Source organism: Eufriesea mexicana, unplaced genomic scaffold, assembly GCF_001483705.2.
Source record: "Eufriesea mexicana isolate 0111107269 unplaced genomic scaffold, ASM148370v2 scaffold2720, whole genome shotgun sequence".
NCBI classification, from domain to species: Eukaryota; Metazoa; Arthropoda; class Insecta; order Hymenoptera; family Apidae; genus Eufriesea; species Eufriesea mexicana.
This window is the reverse complement of record NW_016910777.1, coordinates 36,469-54,913: the sequence shown is the minus strand read 5'-3', so window position 1 is coordinate 54,913 and position 18,445 is coordinate 36,469. Positions and strand designations below refer to the sequence as shown.

Here is an 18,445-nt window from a genome sequence, read left to right as displayed (position 1 = left end):
CTTCTCACCGAGGCCCCCTTGAACCCGAAAGCTAACCGTGAAAAGATGACCCAGATCATGTTCGAAACCTTCAACAGCCCTGCTATGTACGTCGCCATCCAGGCCGTGCTGTCCCTGTACGCCTCCGGTCGTACCACCGGTATCGTCTTGGACTCTGGAGATGGTGTCTCTCACACCGTACCCATCTACGAAGGTTACGCCCTTCCTCATGCCATCCTCCGTCTGGACTTGGCCGGTCGCGATTTGACCGACTACCTCATGAAGATCCTTACCGAGAGAGGCTACAGCTTCACCACCACGGCTGAGCGAGAAATCGTTCGCGACATTAAGGAAAAGCTTTGCTATGTCGCCCTGGACTTCGAACAGGAAATGGCTACCGCTGCCGCTAGCACCTCCCTCGAAAAGAGCTACGAGTTGCCTGATGGACAGGTCATCACCATCGGTAACGAGAGGTTCCGTTGCCCAGAAGCTCTGTTCCAGCCATCCTTCTTGGGTATGGAATCTTGCGGTATCCACGAAACCGTGTACAACTCCATCATGAAGTGCGACGTCGACATCCGTAAGGATCTGTACGCCAACACCGTACTCTCCGGTGGTACCACCATGTACCCGGGTATCGCTGATCGCATGCAGAAGGAAATCACTGCTCTGGCCCCATCGACCATCAAGATCAAGATCATCGCTCCTCCCGAGAGGAAGTACTCCGTATGGATTGGTGGATCCATCTTGGCGTCACTTTCCACCTTCCAACAGATGTGGATCTCCAAGCAGGAGTACGACGAGTCCGGCCCAGGCATTGTCCACCGCAAGTGCTTCTAAGGTGTTGCACCCAGCTCGGGGGTTTATGATTTTTCACCTGCTTTCTTTTCTTTTTTTTTTTTCTACGCGTGCTCGTACTTCTCGAGCCGTAACCCCTTCACGTATGGATGTACCGAACGTAGGGGGAAGAAAGAGAGAAGAAGGTAGAATGGGGGGAAGCGAGGTTTGGGAAAGGAAAATTACTGAAGTGCCTTTATTCTACACATTTATCAGACTGTACTTTACTTTTTAGTTTGTACAACACGACTGTTTGTTATTAACGCTAATTAATTTATTGATAATAATCTCCTCGGTCATTGCAGCAAGCTCTTCCCGGTCTTGTAAACATGTATTCGCTGACTTACATGTATCGTACAGAGACACACACACATACACACAGATACAAAGGCTTTCTTGAAATCGTAAGCGCACGTAATTTGGCATTTGCGATACGCACGGGGTGGTAATCGACGAGAGTGAAGTATACGATATGAAAAACCATAACCAGGCGCATCGACGTCGGCTCATATTGCTGCCTGGCGTATTGTTCTTATTATATCATATAATTAATGATAATAAAACTGTATTATATAATAATTCAATGTCGGATTATGTGAACCTTATCGCATGCGGTATTTCGGCGAATGCCCAAAAAACTATGACATAACAGACGAGGACAAATTGCGTTTTCATAGACAAAGGACTTCGAGAGAATTATCGTGTTTTGGATTCTCGTGACATTTAACCACAGATAGTGTACTTTGGCAGCCAGCCAATCTGTGTGCAACTACGAGTGACTATATTTTTATTTGCTTCAACAGGCTGGCGGTTTACAGAGTGGCTAAGAAAAACTATTATAATCTTTATATTCTCATAACTCTTTATTTATTATCGCGATTAGGTAAAACTGAAAGTCGAAGTATGTCAGTCAGTAATGTCAGCGTTAAAATTCGTAGAACAAAGGATAGTCTATGTTAAGGATCGATGATACTTCGATCTAGAAATAGATCTACGTTTAGAGATAGGTCTACACCTGTTCAACATTTTACGGAGACATTATTACGAGCCAATTAGAAGATCACATCAACCGTCGCAAATAGAAATAATTAGATTCGTCGTTCCTGCCTAAAATTTACTTCTAGGAAGATCCCATTCATTTCCATATTTTTTCGTGCACATTCTTATTTATCCGAATAACTTTCGGTTTCGTATTCAAATTAATCCTCTGAGGCAACGACCACCATATTTTAAGGCTGTAACGGAAGCAGATTCGACTCGTGTTCGATGCGGTATATCTTCAATTCGAAGGAGGTCGATTATAGACATTTCCTCAAAGGAAAAGCCGTAACCCAAGACGAGCGGTAAAACTGTGGTACAAACAAAGAAATAGCAAAAATAGAGTTGTCGGTAGCCGGCTACGTGGATGCCGTAGCTGTTGGGAGTGCATGCCGGGGGTCCCCGGGATTGCCTCCTAGCCTTACAAGGCCCCCGGGTGACTTACGCTTATTCTGACGCTTCACCGACTAAAATTAGAGCCCACACTATTTGGGATCTATATGCATGCGTGCCTGCACCTGCATGGGGTAGAGGTGCAGCGGTTTAGAACGACTTTATCTCATTTCCTTCCCTTTTGCGAGAGAGAAAGAGAGACACGTGCTAAAAATGTTGATGTTAGAAAATAGATGACTTTACTTAATCAACGATTATTACGGGATGCAGCTCTTTAAGGTGAAATTACGTACATAAATGCTTATCGTATGAATTCGACTTGAATGAAGAAATTCAAGAGTAACAACATAGTATAATTTTTCTGTCCTTTGCGTCTTTTTCTTATCGTTTAATTGTATCAACTCTCTTTTCTCTGAGAGATAATTCATTAAACCTATAAGCCTTCTTGTGGAAAAATTAAAAAAATTATCATGAGCTATGATAAATGAGATTTATTTGATAAGTTAGTAAATAACTTTATTATCTAGTTGCGTGATAACATTGATACGATGCACGTTTAATTTGTTGATGACTAATATATACTGAATAGAAAGTTAATAACTTTATCGATCATCATATGTCTGTATGTAAGTAACCATAATAAATAGTATGTTTGTGATACGAATTAGATATAACAAATATTTCTTATGATAGAATAAAAAATATCTTACCATCTTTTATAAATTTCAATTTATACACTTATGGATATTAGTAAGGTGTGTACATCATTTCGAGTTTATTGAAAATTATTTAATCAAATGCAATTGATTATAAGCATTGAATGTATAATCAAAATTTATTTTTAATTCTGTTTGATAGTAAATTTTTAAATAATCAAAATATTTATTTATTAATATATATTAATATATATATTTATTAATTCGTTAATACACATATACATGTATATATATGCTGATAAGATAATCCATATTTAGCAATTTAAAACACTTATTTAATTTTTTTAATTAAATTACAAGTGTAAAAATTGCCATTTACTTTACATTCAGAATTTGCATATTTCTTCATCTTTATAGTGAAAGGTAAATGACCTACATATGCATCTATACATCCTATATTCAATCATTTTTTGTCTCAACATATGTACGCATCTGTCATAATTATATATATGTATGTAACTTCCTTATCAACAAATAGCAAAAAGTAACTATTCCCACCCATAACCTCGTTACGAGATATAATAGTTACGTTCTATTTTATAAGGAATTTGTTTAAATATAATTTATCAATGTATTCTATGTAAAATGTTATTTATATGTGAAACAGTTGTAATAGTTATTACTGTTATGTTTATTGTGTTAAAATAAAAATAATGGTGTGATGACAAAGGAGACCGCCATTCCTTTTAAGATGTAATCTACGTTTTATCGTGTAATAAAAAAAATAAAATGTTCATAAAAATCCAGATGCATACAAGTACAAAGAAAATAAGTTAGTGAATTATTATTATTATTAATGTGTATATATGAAACGATATACCAAGAATTTAGTAATCCAGTTCAATCGAGAATAAAAAATGCTGAGGTTACAGTATAAAACATCAATATGTCAATACAAGTAATATAAGAATTTAGAAGTGTAAGGTAAGTTTTATAAATAATTGAAACACGTTTATAACAAATAAATATAGTTAAAGGAAAAAAGTATAAAGATTACAAAAATTTGATTTTTTAATAACACACAATTTTAAATAACAGTTTTTTTTATAAAGTAAGTATTGTTTGAGAATATTTATTTTGAATATTATTGATTATTGAATACTAGTGTTTAGAATATTAAGGAAATTTTTTGGTATTGATATTCAAACATGTAGATTGTATTTATTGAACAATATGGAAAACTGATGAAGGAAAGAAAATATTTATTTTACAGATTTATATTGTACTGGCACAAAATGTAATGTTAAAAGTAATATTCTTATATTATGTTTACAATGGGAAAAGTTATACCAATGAGCTGGTTGAACCAGATATTGTTAATTCTAAGTATATTATGTGCATTGTTATCTTTAGTTATACAAGAATGGGCTGGTCTCACACCATTACCAATATATGTATCCATTTTATGGGCTATTTTTCTTATAATAGCATCAGTGTGGTTCAGCTGTCTTTTATTTCAACTTGCATTAAAAGCAAATTGCCCACTTAATATAAAATTTCTTAATAACTGGTTATATGAAAAGCTTACAAGTAATTTGAAGTTATGCGATTATAAAACAGAAAGTGAATATGACAAAAATTGTGAAAATCAAATAGAAATAAATAAAGATATAAATTCTGTACAAGTGTCTAATGAAAACCAGAAGCCATCTACTAACAAGGGTATTTCACCAGAAAGAAAAAGAGCTAGAGAAATAGATAATTTAGTACAAGAAATAAATTTGAAATGCATAAATGTTTGGTATAAATCTATCAGTGATGATGCATCATTCCCTAATGAAGCACAAAAGCTACTAAAAAAATTATTGTCTAAATTATTTCATAAAATCAATTTAATAGACAAAGTAAGACTTACTCATAAGTTGTCTAATGTGTTCTTATTACATTTAAAAGAGTATCATAGGTATGATATTTCATATATATGTTTGTGAAATAACTATATGTCCAAACTAATTGAATTATATTACAGAGCGTTAAGGCGGGTAGAGAAAGGAACTGCACCAAATGTAGAAGAAGCATTTAAGTATTTACATCCTGGTTCTCGTAATGTACCAGCATTAGAGTACATGCTTCATCGAATGGTTTCTATTTTAGCACAAGAATTTTTACAATGGGAGATAACAAGTTCATTACCATGCAAACTATTACTATCTATTTTAGCAAAAAGATTATTAATAGTTATTGAAACAGTAAGTTCTCCAATATGGCTGTTTCAAAGTTTATTAAATTTGTTGCAGCCGGTACCAAAACAAGTTGCCAAAATTCAAAATAAACAGGAAGAAAATGTATCAAACGTAAAAGTATATGCTCATTATTTTATAATGTTTAATTTATTTATTATTAATTATTATCAATTAATGAAATGACTATTTTAGAAGGCTATATCTAGCGCTCTGGGGGATGGTATAACGTCTGCAACTGCAGCTGTGATTCGACGACCATTACCAAATTCAAAATCTGAATCTACTGAAGCTTTAATTGAAAATAAAAATACCTCATTATCCATAAATGATAAGAAACCTACTTTACATTTAAATAATTTAGGTACAGAACATAGAGGTCTATGGGGTCAAGCTATAGACGAAATGGATTCTGCAATAGAAGACAAAATATCTCCTATATATGAAGAACCTACAGATTTTGCTACAACAATTGCTAGACTTAGAACTGTATTACAACAAAAGTCAACTGTAAATACGCCTTTGTGAGTACTAATATCAATGTTTACTTTTGATAATATATCAAATATTTATTTTATATTATATTTTTCAGACATATGGATGAAAAGTCTTATGTAATCAGAGGTAATCAATTTACAAATCTGTCAATTCCTTGGACAGAGTTTCATACAGCTTTTGATGGGTCACAACAGTTACTTTACTGTATTCAATTCGATGATATAGAACAACGTGGAGTTGATCTATTCGAAACCACAACTGCTACTGTTAGAAGACAATACCGCGATTTTGCTCAGTTACATGCTAGTCTACAAGAGGTGAGTTGAATACTTAGTTTACTTATTAATTAAATAAAATATAATTAGTTTATTTTATTGCGTTTGTTTTTTTTTATGTATATTTTACTTTATTTTATTTTATATAATGTAAAATTTACAGGCCCCTGAATTAGCACCTGTTATGTCAAATTTGGTGTTACCAGCAGGTGGTCGTCTTGAATTAGAGAATTATTTAAAGACATTAACTGCTCGTTTGCCGAATGAATGTCCATCGCAATTACGACATTTTCTAGATCCAAGTAGTGGCATTAATAAAAAAGCAGATGTAGTTGCACCAGGATTTGAAAAATTTTTGGTCAAAACAGTAAGTGGTGTTTTTAATACCCTAAAAGTAGTCGTTTCAGGTTTTGAAATAGATCAAGAGGAAGAAAATGTTCTATTACCTACGTTAATGCCGTTAGCTGATATTCCATGGAGATTTATTGAAGATATTAAATCGGTAATTAAATATAAGTTTTAATGAATATTAATAAATATTAAATACAGAGAGATCATAGATAGACTTAGCTTTATAATTAATACAAAAATTGTATTTTATTGTAACAGAAAAGCTTAGCAGGTAAAGTTCAACAATTATTAACTGAACGAACTGAATATTCTTCCGTGGACACTGCTTATGAAGCTGTTGACTCAATGGACAGTACCAATGATTCTGCATTATTAAGTCATTGGTGGGAAATTATAAAAAGTTCTTCTGAAGGTAAGTATATTGTATAATAAAAATCATTAAATGTGTTATAAAAAGGTTTCTACTTCCTTACTTTTATTTTGCAGAGGATATTGATGAACTAGATTCACATTTAACATTAACATGTGTTATTATAGACCTTATTTGTGAATTATTGACAGGTATTGGAAGTAATAATGCATTGCAGCAAGAAGCTGTTGTTAGATGGACAAAGCTACTCCTTGGAAACGTTACTGAATCTGTATTACAAGTAATAATTTAAATTTCTTTATTACCTTTTATCATTGGAAGAAATATTATTATTTTGATGTCCAATTACGAATTTTTACATGATTTGCAGACTGCTACTTCGCGAATTTTTGATCATTTGAGTAATGTATCACTTCGTACTGTACAAAATAAACTTTCCAAAGAACCATTAATTTCACTAAGAGAAAGACTGTTGCAAGAAATATTCATAAAAGTTCCAAATGATATAAAATTAATATTTGGCGAAGATGATACATTAAATATTATAAAGTATTTACTTGATACTTATGAAATAAAAAAAATTAATATGGACTTAAACCTACAAATATTAGATGTCCTGGCATCACAGTTGTTAAGTTCATGTAGGTCAAGTCATAGTAAAGCTCCTTTATAGTTCCATTTAAATAACAATTTTAATTTAACTCAATAACAAGTAATAAATTCAATTCCTTTTGTTCAATCCTATTAAATTATTAATCTAGTTAGAATTACTAGAAATTGATAGTTATTGTGAAATATATTTCAGTCAAAAGGAATTGATGTGCTACATGTACATAATCTGTTGTCTTGATAATGAAGAATTATATAAAATTTTCAAAAACAAACTGTGTACCTGATTACATATTTATAATAAGGATGCCAAGTATTTTTTTCATTAGTATACTACAACTCATATGAGTTTTGTATAATGTATTAATTCATATTAGGTACAACATGCATTTATTGTACATTTATATTTAATGTTTAAGTTTTGTACAAATGTTTATGAAAAATTATTATATTTCTCATTTAATAAAAGTCTATTAATATATATAATATATAAAATAAAATTTAAATGTATGCAAAATCTTAATAGACTAATATATATTTATTCTTATGAATAATAATACATAATTTATAATTTAGTTAAGATTCTTTTCCTTTGTCTTGAGCCGTTTGTTTTTCTAATTGTGCTCTGAAACATATAATTTTATTTTATACAATTTTATAATGTATGTTTTTAATATATATTAACTAATATTCATTCATCAATATCTATTGTTAGTCATGTTTTATATATATGAACATTTCTTAATTTTGTTTGACTTTAAAGAAATTTATGATTTTTGTTATCAGACAATTGTATATTTGTATATTTTATATATTTTATTATAAATAATTGTATATTGTTTAATATACAATTGTATATAATACAATTAGATAATCAAAATATTACTAATAAGATCAAACTTTTAATTATTTGCTTATTTATAAATTGTGGGTAGCATGTACTTTTTGAAATAATGTTATGACAAAAATTACCGCAATTGCTGATTAAAGTCATCTTCTACATCATCATCATCCCAGTTGTCTTCCCAAACACTAATATCTTCATTGTCTTCATCAACTGCAGTCCAATCTATCAAGTCATTCAATTAAGTTGAGGTTAGAATGCCATATAATATTTTTATATTACTGCATTAAATTGTCGTACCTTCTGCAGGGAACTCTTCAAATTCATCATCTTCCTCTAATAACCCTAGATCGATTTTTGCTTTATCATTTTTACTTTCTGACATTTTGAGATTTAACACTTATCACTTAAAAATAATTTTATATAAGTTGAAATGCGTTTGAATTTTCTAGAGACTTTTCTTGCTGTATAAATCAAATATTCAAGACTACCAACTCTGAAGTAAGAAATGATAAAAATTATTATAATAAAATCAATTCAAAATACAAAAGATCAATTACTAGTTTTAAGATATTTTTTTTATAGCTGAATAATAATTGTATAAAACTAACATTCTTTGTCAAATATTATAAATTTTGCAGAAAAAAATAAAAGTAAACTTTATACAAACGATAAAATTTATGTTACTTAGTTTGAAATAAAAATGTACAATTTAACAGAAGAAAGTTTACATTTTCAATTAATTCTTAGGAACTTTTTTCTTCCTAAAATTTTTATTCGATAAAAATAAAAATAAAAATATACTGTGATTAAATATGTCATATGAAAACGATAACATAAAAAATAAATTATGCAGCATTTGGTGTTATGTTAGTATAAAATACAAAAGCATATGATTCTGCATATGATTCTAGTAATTGAGTTAGGTTATAAAAATAAACTCAATACTATTATAATAAAATTACATATAATTTAATATGTTAACTACGTACTATTAAATAATTTTCATTTTTAAGTAAATTAATACAATACATACTGATTAAATACATTATATCTGTTTTAAATTTTGATGAATCACAATTTTTTTTTTATATATATAATATACCTCGAGTTGAAGATTATCGTAACAGTCACGAATAACCATTGATAAAAATAATTTAGGATATAAAAATGAATGATGATAATATTATCTCATCAGTGCTGATACAAATAATGATATGAATAAAGTTGTGACAGAATGTAGGATTAGTTAATGTATTATTTTAATATATAGCAAAGTTGAAAATGAATTAGGTATTGTATTTCAATGAAAAGAACATTATAAAGAATAGCTGTTATACAAATGTATATGTATGACAGAGTTTGTAACTTGGCAGCATTTAGAAATATGTTGTTTACTTTTTGTTCTTTATTTCTCTCATTCGATATGTATTCATTTACGTAAAAAACCATTTATATTTAAAAATTATTCAATTTCTGATTGATTCATACCATGATTTCGAATTTGCTTCTTTCAGACAGATTATCCGAAAAACCGATTATCTCAACAGATTTGTTCTGTTATTAATTCAAGTAATCAACTTTATACTGTACTGTAATTATATATTGTATTGGTAAAGAAAATATATTATTTTTATCACGATATAACAAGTAAAATTATTGTAGTTATGTATACATTTAAAATCAGCGCCAAAAGTAACTATATCTCTATTAAATCACTAGGTTGCCTTAAGCATTGATAAACACGCATATTCGTTTATTGTCTTCTATAGTGTATATAATATAATATATTCATTAAATAAATAACTTTTTTGTTATACAATTAAGTTAAATTATGGGATATATTGTGCAAAATAACAATTTCAAATGTATAGATAAGCATAAAATTGTGATTTTGTGCCGCAGTGGGGCGACACGTTAGCATAGATGGAAATAAAATCATCAATCATTGCCTTCTTTCATACATTCCATACGTGCTCGTGTTGTTGCGATCAAGTGATTCGTAGTAGTTGTCGAGTGTGAAAGAAGACAACTGTTAACGCAGAATGGGTTTAGAGGATTATAAAGAATTTGTGGCATTATGTGCCTCAATTTGTACAATGGGTCATATGTTAGCTGGAACGTAAGTTGAGAAATTTCAAACCTTTTTTTTTCATTTAATTTGTACCTTCATTACAAATACAACACTTGTTTCCTATTAAAAAATACATATTTTTAACTGAAAGTGTTTGACATACTCAGTAGGTCTATTACTCACAGTTTAATATTTACATTTACGTTCAGATTATTTTTTTGATTTTCATGGCACGTGATATAGTTAGTAAATAATTGATTTTTTGTTTCTATAATATTTTATGATAAGATTAATGTAATTCTTATTATGTTGTAAGAATACTGATTGTAAATTACACAATAAAAGGAAAACATATGGCTGTACTTCCGAAAAGTCCCAATGTCAAATGAATTAAATATATTGTACGAAATATTTTTTATTAATATCTCAGAAACTGATAAGTACCCGAAGTTAAAATTTTATATTTAGGGTTTAATCTCCTTCTCCCTTTTCTCCCCAAAATTCTGTGCCGATCGGCCACTGGGGTTTTCCGGAAGAATATCAAAATGTACTTATATACTGGTTAATATTTAATCGTCCAGCAGCGTACGCCGAGATCCATAATTGCTTCGTTTGTATACAACGTTAACTAATAGTCATAAAGTGGTTGGCACGCGTTGAGGAAATTACGTATTATGTAGTAATTGTATAGGCATTAAATTCGAATAAATACTTTGTATTTTCTAAACCCTTTTCTTACTATTCCCATGTTAATATTTGATTTTTATAAGCTATATAAATGAAATTTCGAAGCGAGTCAAATTGTCGCGCGCGATGTCTACCATGCACGTAATTGTCTCTACGCTTTCCCAATGGTGAAAAGTAGTTCTAAGGTTAATTTAAATTCCTTCTAAAAGTGTCGTAATTTTCCGAATCATTGCATCACAAATAATTAAACTATGGTAAATTGTCGTACTACCACTTTCTCACCGATTCCGATAGGCTTGAAATATGTTCTAAAGGGCGTCATTGCGAACAACCTTTACCTTCAAAAAAATTGGCGGTCGATCCTAGTTTCCAAAATATTTTCGGGAAACTATTGCTACTACCACATTGAAATCTATCTATACACGCCTGTGCTATGAATGTTCACGGTGGTATTTGCAAGTTCCAAATTTTATCTCATTGATCTTTACAATCTTATCGAGGCCTTCTAATGGCGTGCAATTATCTCCCGCTTATTTTACGCGCAACTACAACACAAATTACTGAAGCCATCAAAGAGTCTCTTATCTTGCGATTTCAACGTTTTTTGAACATGTTATAAGAAACGAATGATTTCAGATTCTGAATTGCGTGGTCGGCCGTCTCACGGCGTCCGGAATATTAATTTAAATTTAACCTAACCTAACTTAACTTAATCTATCCAAGTAGTAGATCAGCTTAGGTTAGGTAAGAGCAGTATCCTACTAGTATATAGTACTATAATAGTATATACTCTTTTAGCTTTATTTGTAACAGATACATGTATATATTTTTATATACATTTCATAAGCCATTTTCATACAAGTAATTATGTTACTGGTAATTATTAAGGAAGTCAACAGGATCTTCGATTTCGATGATTTTTAGATACGTTTTAGAAATCAACGTTTTAAACGACTTTCTCTTATGCATATATAATCGCCGCTCAATCTTAGTTTTCGAGATATTTGCAAGAAACTATTGCAACTGCACGAAATTCGACACGCATTTATAGTCTGTGTGTATGAGCTTAGAATTTTAGAATAACCGTTTACCTACCGTTTCCATAAACATATCGTCATGAATAGCAATGCTGTTACAACATTCAAGGTATACATACAATGGGTGAACTTAAAAACTAAACTTTACCATTCTCAGTGATTTTGGAATAATTTTTCGAAAGGTTCCAGTAGTTGATGAAGAAATTTGGAGGAAAGGGAGAAATCAATCTTAAAATTAAAATTTGATCTTTGGGAATGTAATAGTTTCCGAGATATTAATAAAAAGAACTTTTGATAGAGTAGACGGAATTTGATTTATTTTATATGGTTCCTTTCAGACATCGTCTTCGTGACGAGTAAAATACGACGTGAAGGAAAAGCTTGACTTTGAAAATCATGCTCAAGAACCATTTTGCAACTACTTTCTTTTAAACAGATTTTCATTGATTTGAAGATGTAGAATCACGCTGTAATGGTCATGATATTTAATTTTCATACACCCTGTATAAAATTAAGCAATTAACTAGGAATCTTAGAAAGAAGTGCTGAGATAACATGATTCATGAATATATCTGTGTGTAGTTATCTAATAATGTGCATGTACAATAAAACGTTGATTATTCGAATTAATTGGAAGATAAATCTGTTCAGATGATAATTGAATAATCGGAAGAACTGAATTTTGAATTATGTCATATATCAACTAGAAATTAAATGATTAAATAATTATAATCAATATTTTTTATGTGAAAAGATATATACCTAATAAGATAAATGTAAAATAGGACATAAATGATTTAAACAATTTCAGTATTCGGATAATCAGTCATTAGTATAATAAAAATTCCCATAATTGACGTTCAGATAATCAATATTTTACTTTAATAGTTATTTAGTATCCTAATCTATAAAACGAAATATTTAAAATCATATCTTTTCATTTCATCAATTCGACATGTGGTTTTATATAAATTTATTAATATTAATTTTAGGTATATACAATAATTAATAATAATATTTGATTATCATTTAATTGTAGATTTACGTGTAAGGATATTTATCGAAAAGGCTCATCCAAAGGTTTTGATCCAATGCCCTTTTTGGGTGGTATAGGAATGTGAGTGCAATACTTTATTATTTAATTCAGAAGTCATAATGACAAATAAATTGCGTTTAATAGTATTTAGAATATTCTGCTGATTGTTTTATTTTTGTAAAGTGGAGATATTGAAATCTAGTGTTGACATTTTTGTAACAGAAGTGTTTCTCAGATCATTTTCTGTTTATAATTGTAAAAAAAAAAAAAAATACTATAAATTATAACATAAGGGATATGTATGTACATATATAGATAGATCAATAGTGGATATAAAATTTGTTATATAGGTGCATTTTGATGCTTCAGTATGCATGGATTGTGAGGGATCCTGCAATGATTAATGTCAATGTCTTTGGATTACTCACAAATACAGTATATATGGCTATATATTATTATTATTCACCACAGACGGTAAGAGTTTATATTTCTAAATTAAGAAGCATATAGAAAATACACAAACGTTTATAAATTCATTTTATTATTTCCGAATATTGCTAAGAGTATCGACACTTTCAAAATAATTTATTTTAACATACTATATATATTCCCCATTTGCAAATTAATGCACAGCCAACCGATTATATATTAAATATATAATGAGACTTTTTTTTTTTTTTTTTTTTTTTTTTTTTAATTTCAATCGATTATAATAAAATATAAATATACCGATAGTTCAGTATATGTCGTGTCTTTATGAAGAACGAAAGTATTTGCTAAATTTGGGAACAAATTTCAGGCCAATATTTCTAACTGTACCACTGTCTGCATAAATATTTTATATCAGATCTTATGCATTTTTAGAAGGATACGCTTGCTTTAATAGGAAAGGCAACGATTTTTGTAATGGTCTTCCTTGTGTATGCACAAATGGAAAGTCCCGAGAAGATCGAATATAGATATGGTTTAATCGTGACAATACTATTCTTCTTCTTAATGGCATCTCCACTTATACATTTAGTAAGTAGTATTTCATGAACTTCGTACGTATCTTTCCTATAAAATTCAGTGAAAAGTTTAACGATATTTCTCAAAATTCGTCGATGGATTTTCTTAATTTCTCTCTTTTTGTTTTCCTTTTTTTGTGTATTTTGTACGAAACTCGACGAGATATTCTATAATCATTACACAACGATCTTATATTGCGCCAAGAAATTCTGAAAAGTTGTAAGCCGTGGCAAATCATGCGAAAAGCGTGTAATCAAACAAAATAGTAATTGCGAAACTAGAATGGAAATTTTGAAACACTGTTATTGTAGTTTCGTTTCAATGAAATCTATGAAGTTTCGACAGTTGCGATTGTATCTCCGATGTTTTATTAAATTTTAAATTGACTTTGAGTTGCTATAATTTTCTCGATAAAGTTTGCATATCGAACGTTCGAATTTTAGTGTATTTTATTACGTGTTGTATAAATTTCTCGTTGATCGGGGGAGTGGTTAATTTGTTCGAATCTATAGCCGAACATAAATAATTTTTCTCTTATTTTCACATTCAAAATCGTAGATTACCTTACTTATCGCGTAAACTCTGCTAAAAATATTTCTATCTTTATGAACGCGACGTGTTATCATATAAAATAAATTTTGTTTTATCAGATCTAATTTGTCAAAGCATTTGACTGTATTGAATATGACAAGTGAGAAGAATTCGAAGAATGAATGTTATCAACACACATACAGAGTTCAATGTAGTAGTGTCGACAATTTTTGCAAATATCTGGAAAACTATGACCGATCGCCAATTATTGTTTAAATAAAAGTTATTTAGGGTCTCGTTTTTTATAACGTACTTTAAAATTATGATAATTAGTTTACACGTCCTGTAGTTTAAAAAAATTTTTTTTACAAAGAAAATAACTATATAATGTATATTTCTTGTAGACATTAAATTACAGCATTTTCTGAAAAAATCGGAAAAAAATAAGTTGATTTAAGGTAAAGTCATTAATGTAAATTTTTACCTATATTCCTTTAGTATATATATTTTTATATACCTTTGCCATGTTAAATATTAACATTATATAATCTATATGAAATAAATAAAATTTGTTTCGACTAATTACAGAAAGTATTTTAATATGGAGAATAATTAATTCGGTAATGTTATTATAAATAGATATAAATAAATATAAGTAAATATAAACAAACAAATTATAAATGTACATGGCAATAATCTCTAAAATATTGTGGTATTCGAATATTAATGTAAAATTAATGGAATAAATTTTAAAATATGATATTGTTTAAATTATAATCTTATATTTGATGTTATATAACATATGTACTGTAGGTAACCTTCGTATCACGTAAGATCACATTCAGCAAGTACAATTTGAACAAAACTAAAAATGGTACATAAAGCTAATATATACATACACATTGTCTGCTTTTTATCTAGAATTGATGGAATATCTGGGAAACGATGAAAGATAGAAAAAAAATGTTAAGGCAAGAATTGCTTCATATGAATGGGGACAGTGTGGTATGAATGTCTTCTTTGTGAAGGAAATGATGGATGAACTGTCAAGGTCGTTATTTTTTTTTTTTAATAAAATGCTATATCTTTTTTATACAATACATATTGAAAAATCGGACATTAATACGAATTCAAGGATTTCCTAATAGTATCATTTGGTTCAGTGGAAAGTCTTCAAAATTGGTGTAAAATATATGTATGTATAAATTGCGTTATATAAGACCTAATTACAATTTATAAGTCGTGGTTTATTAATACCACATTATACGAGGGTCACCTGTATGCTTTATACATAGATTTTCATAATTATGTTCTTTTTACAAATTTTGCTGAAGTATTATTTTGAAATTACTTAATTTGAAAATGTGTATATAATATGTACATTTTGATGAAGCAATTTATTATCCAGCTATTTATTTATTTATCTATTTATTATATTTTTCCAACGGGAAGAATCAGCATCTGTTTTTATTCCATGACAATGAATATCGACCAAAGTCTACTTCATCAATTGGGCCTTTTTTGTTCTCTCACTTGTCTCATTAGACGATCTATTATATCAGTCAATTACTCCGTGATATCGTGTTGCATTCGTCGTGCTTACAGCTTTAAATTACAGCTAATACGAGAGATCACGTTTTATAATTATATTAGAATAATAATTAAACCGAGCTATTGATTATTAACAACAGTTTCGATGCTAATTGTAAAAACTGTGACACAGTATAATTATTCGTTTAATTTAAATCAATTATTTAATAGTTTGATGTTATGCGATCATTAGGAAATTCATAATTTCTAGAAGTATTGCACAATACACAGAAAATATTGTCAGCTTCGTTGTCTGCATGAAATAAATAATGCAAAAGTTTCACGAATAATTTTTCAAGTAATGCGAAATTAAATATTTATTAAGTATATGTAAGATGCATTTATATTCTATGTAATAATATTTCTTTTCTCTTTTCATTTATCAGAAACAGATTATACAGACAAAAAATGTGGATATCCTTCCATTTCCGCTCATATTTATGGGCACCATCGTAACGTTTTTGTGGCTATTGTATGGCATTATAATTAATAACACTTTTATCATTGTAAGTAGAGTATCTAATTTCTATTCGTTCGAGCAAACTAATTGCTCCGAGATACATATTATTTACTAATATGCTATGTATTTTATAGTTTCAGAACTCGGTAGGCTTCGTTTTGTCTGCGACGCAAATGTCATTGTTTGTGATATACCCTTCGAAATCAAAAGACAAAGTTACCAGTCAAGAGAAGAAAGACTAAAAATAAAAAAAGTGAAACGACAATGGTTAAAAGTGGTTTTAACTCTCACATTTTTTCTACGCGTATACAATTAATTATTAAAATAAAGTGAACAGATACGAACATTTATGATAGTCAACGCCGTTGAACAGCTACTGGTGTTTGCCTAAATAACTTTATAAATGAATGCGAATTATTCACTGAAATGTTCACTTTTGTAAATCGTGAAATTATACTTATCTGAACATAAAATTTTACAAACATATCATTTGATTTGATATTACCTGATTTTGCTTTTCGATCGACAAAGTTGATAGTGCAAAAAATTAGTGTTTTAGTTTCGAATAGTTATGTAAAATGATTAGTTTAATACGTATTACAGCAGGTAGATACAGTTAGTGAGAATAATATTCGAACACTTTTATAATTTTGATTTGTATACTTTATATTTGGATTTATGCAGAAACAAAAGGGAACATTAATATTCGGAAACTTTATAAATTTAAATTTAAGCTATATTACAATTTTGGGGGTAAATTTAATGATTGTTTGAATGTATGTTATATTGAATAATACATGTACATAAAAAGAAATTATTAAAAATTATTTTTCATTAATGAATTACGTTAATATAGAAGTGAAAATTATAATGGTGTGCGAATATTAATGCGAGTAACTGTATGTGAAATTGAATAATTATATGATAAATCAAAGAATTAATAGTTTAGGGCATCTGTACACATTTTTGGACTATTATAATAGTAAATTGTATTTGAAACGAACATAGCTCTTATAATTGCTAAATATAGTTTTATTAAAATAAAGAGTTTAATTATTCAGTTAAAAAGATATTTTTTATTTGAATAATTTCTAAGTAGTATTCTAAGCTTGTGTATAGTTTAAATATGAATTTGTATTAAATTATGTTTCTACGCAAAATATAAGAGTATGAAAACCTCCAAATTTATATTTTTTTTAAATCTGTAGATCATAAAATAAAAAAGCCAAGGTAAGGTATTCTCAACATCTGTAAATGTATATTTAGTTATAAATTAAAATTTATCATAAATATACCCACTGTACGTATAATAATGGCATAATGTAACCCAACGCAAAAAGCGAGGATCTCCCCTTGTATTCATCTAATCAAACGTTATATATAAAACAGGAAGATCTCTTCAATTGGTTAATAATGCTTCAAACAGTGGCAAATTTACGTAAGTAACTACATATATTAACTTTTCAATATCAATGACAAAAAAATGTCAAATTAATTAATCACTTTTAATCAACTCATAGTACTGGACGTTTTTTGTTATCTATTAAATTAAAAGAAGATTGAAAGATTCATTTCTGGAATTTCAAGTATATATCGCCAATTTCATAGCAGAAAATCTTCGAATTTCTACTCTTCTCTAGCCAAAAAATCGTCGAGTGTAAAGAGTTAATCTTCTCTCACGCGTGAGGATTATAGCGATCAATCCTGGCCGCAGGAACCTTATCTTATCTTTGTTGGTTGTTCGAAAGTCACGGCTACCATTCTTGTTAACAGAGGACTGTTTCTTCTTCAGTAGAATTCATTACGTAAATTCAATTCTACGTTTATTAATAAACATACGAGTAGCATACTTCTCAATGACTGACACGGTCTTACCTGATGCGGAACGTGTACTTGCCTCGGTCGAATCTGCGCTATTAAGAATAACCAAAG

At 29.3% G+C, this 18,445-nt stretch overlaps 4 protein-coding genes across 4 annotated transcripts; 3 read left to right on the top strand and 1 right to left on the bottom strand.

The window, feature by feature from the left end:
- The first annotated feature begins 45 nt into the window (after positions 1–45).
- Positions 46–819, top strand: LOC108550383 (actin, muscle-like). Its single transcript, XM_017904129.1, has one exon. The coding sequence runs from the start codon at positions 46–48 to the stop codon at positions 817–819; it is 774 nt and encodes a 257-aa protein (XP_017759618.1).
- Positions 820–4,228: 3,409 nt separating this feature from the next.
- Positions 4,229–7,310, top strand: LOC108550382 (uncharacterized). Its single transcript, XM_017904128.1, has 8 exons — positions 4,229–4,866; positions 4,933–5,263; positions 5,339–5,667; positions 5,736–5,958; positions 6,080–6,418; positions 6,526–6,679; positions 6,754–6,917; positions 7,008–7,310. Exons 1-8 carry the CDS (start codon positions 4,229–4,231, stop codon positions 7,308–7,310), a joined length of 2,481 nt encoding a protein of 826 aa, XP_017759617.1.
- A 499-nt stretch (positions 7,311–7,809) lies between these two features.
- On the bottom strand, positions 7,810–8,544 carry Sem1 (Suppressor of exocyst mutations 1). The gene is made up of 3 exons (XM_017904133.1): positions 8,391–8,544; positions 8,219–8,315; positions 7,810–7,871 (listed from the first exon to the last, which is right to left on the bottom strand). The coding sequence occupies exons 1-3, from the start codon at positions 8,473–8,475 to the stop codon at positions 7,823–7,825; spliced, it is 231 nt and encodes a 76-aa protein (XP_017759622.1). The 5' UTR covers positions 8,476–8,544; the 3' UTR covers positions 7,810–7,822.
- A 1,500-nt stretch (positions 8,545–10,044) lies between these two features.
- Positions 10,045–16,974, top strand: LOC108550390 (sugar transporter SWEET1). The gene is made up of 6 exons (XM_017904135.1): positions 10,045–10,212; positions 12,928–13,005; positions 13,275–13,398; positions 13,789–13,944; positions 16,440–16,559; positions 16,648–16,974. The coding sequence occupies exons 1-6, from the start codon at positions 10,136–10,138 to the stop codon at positions 16,753–16,755; spliced, it is 663 nt and encodes a 220-aa protein (XP_017759624.1). The 5' UTR covers positions 10,045–10,135; the 3' UTR covers positions 16,756–16,974.
- Positions 16,975–18,445: the final 1,471 nt, after the last annotated feature.

Excerpts from the sequence above, each read along its gene's own strand:
- Sem1 (XM_017904133.1), bottom strand. The coding sequence starts at position 8,475 with ATGTCAGAAAGTAAAAATGATAAAGCAAAAATCGATCTAGGGTTATTA. Across the intron at positions 8,316-8,390 it reads TGAAGAGTTCCCTGCAGAAG|ATTGGACTGCAGTTGATGAA; the intron begins GTACGACAATTT and ends ATGACTTGATAG. Across the intron at positions 7,872-8,218 it reads GACTTTAATCAGCAATTGCG|AGCACAATTAGAAAAACAAA; the intron begins GTAATTTTTGTC and ends TATATGTTTCAG.
- LOC108550390 (XM_017904135.1), top strand. The coding sequence starts at position 10,136 with ATGGGTTTAGAGGATTATAAAGAATTTGTGGCATTATGTGCCTCAATT. Across the intron at positions 13,006-13,274 it reads TTTTTGGGTGGTATAGGAAT|GTGCATTTTGATGCTTCAGT; the intron begins GTGAGTGCAATA and ends TTTGTTATATAG. Across the intron at positions 13,945-16,439 it reads CATCTCCACTTATACATTTA|AAACAGATTATACAGACAAA; the intron begins GTAAGTAGTATT and ends TTCATTTATCAG.
- LOC108550383 (XM_017904129.1), top strand. The coding sequence starts at position 46 with ATGACCCAGATCATGTTCGAAACCTTCAACAGCCCTGCTATGTACGTC.
- LOC108550382 (XM_017904128.1), top strand. The coding sequence starts at position 4,229 with ATGTTTACAATGGGAAAAGTTATACCAATGAGCTGGTTGAACCAGATA. Across the intron at positions 5,668-5,735 it reads TCAACTGTAAATACGCCTTT|ACATATGGATGAAAAGTCTT; the intron begins GTGAGTACTAAT and ends TATATTTTTCAG. Across the intron at positions 6,918-7,007 it reads TTACTGAATCTGTATTACAA|ACTGCTACTTCGCGAATTTT; the intron begins GTAATAATTTAA and ends CATGATTTGCAG.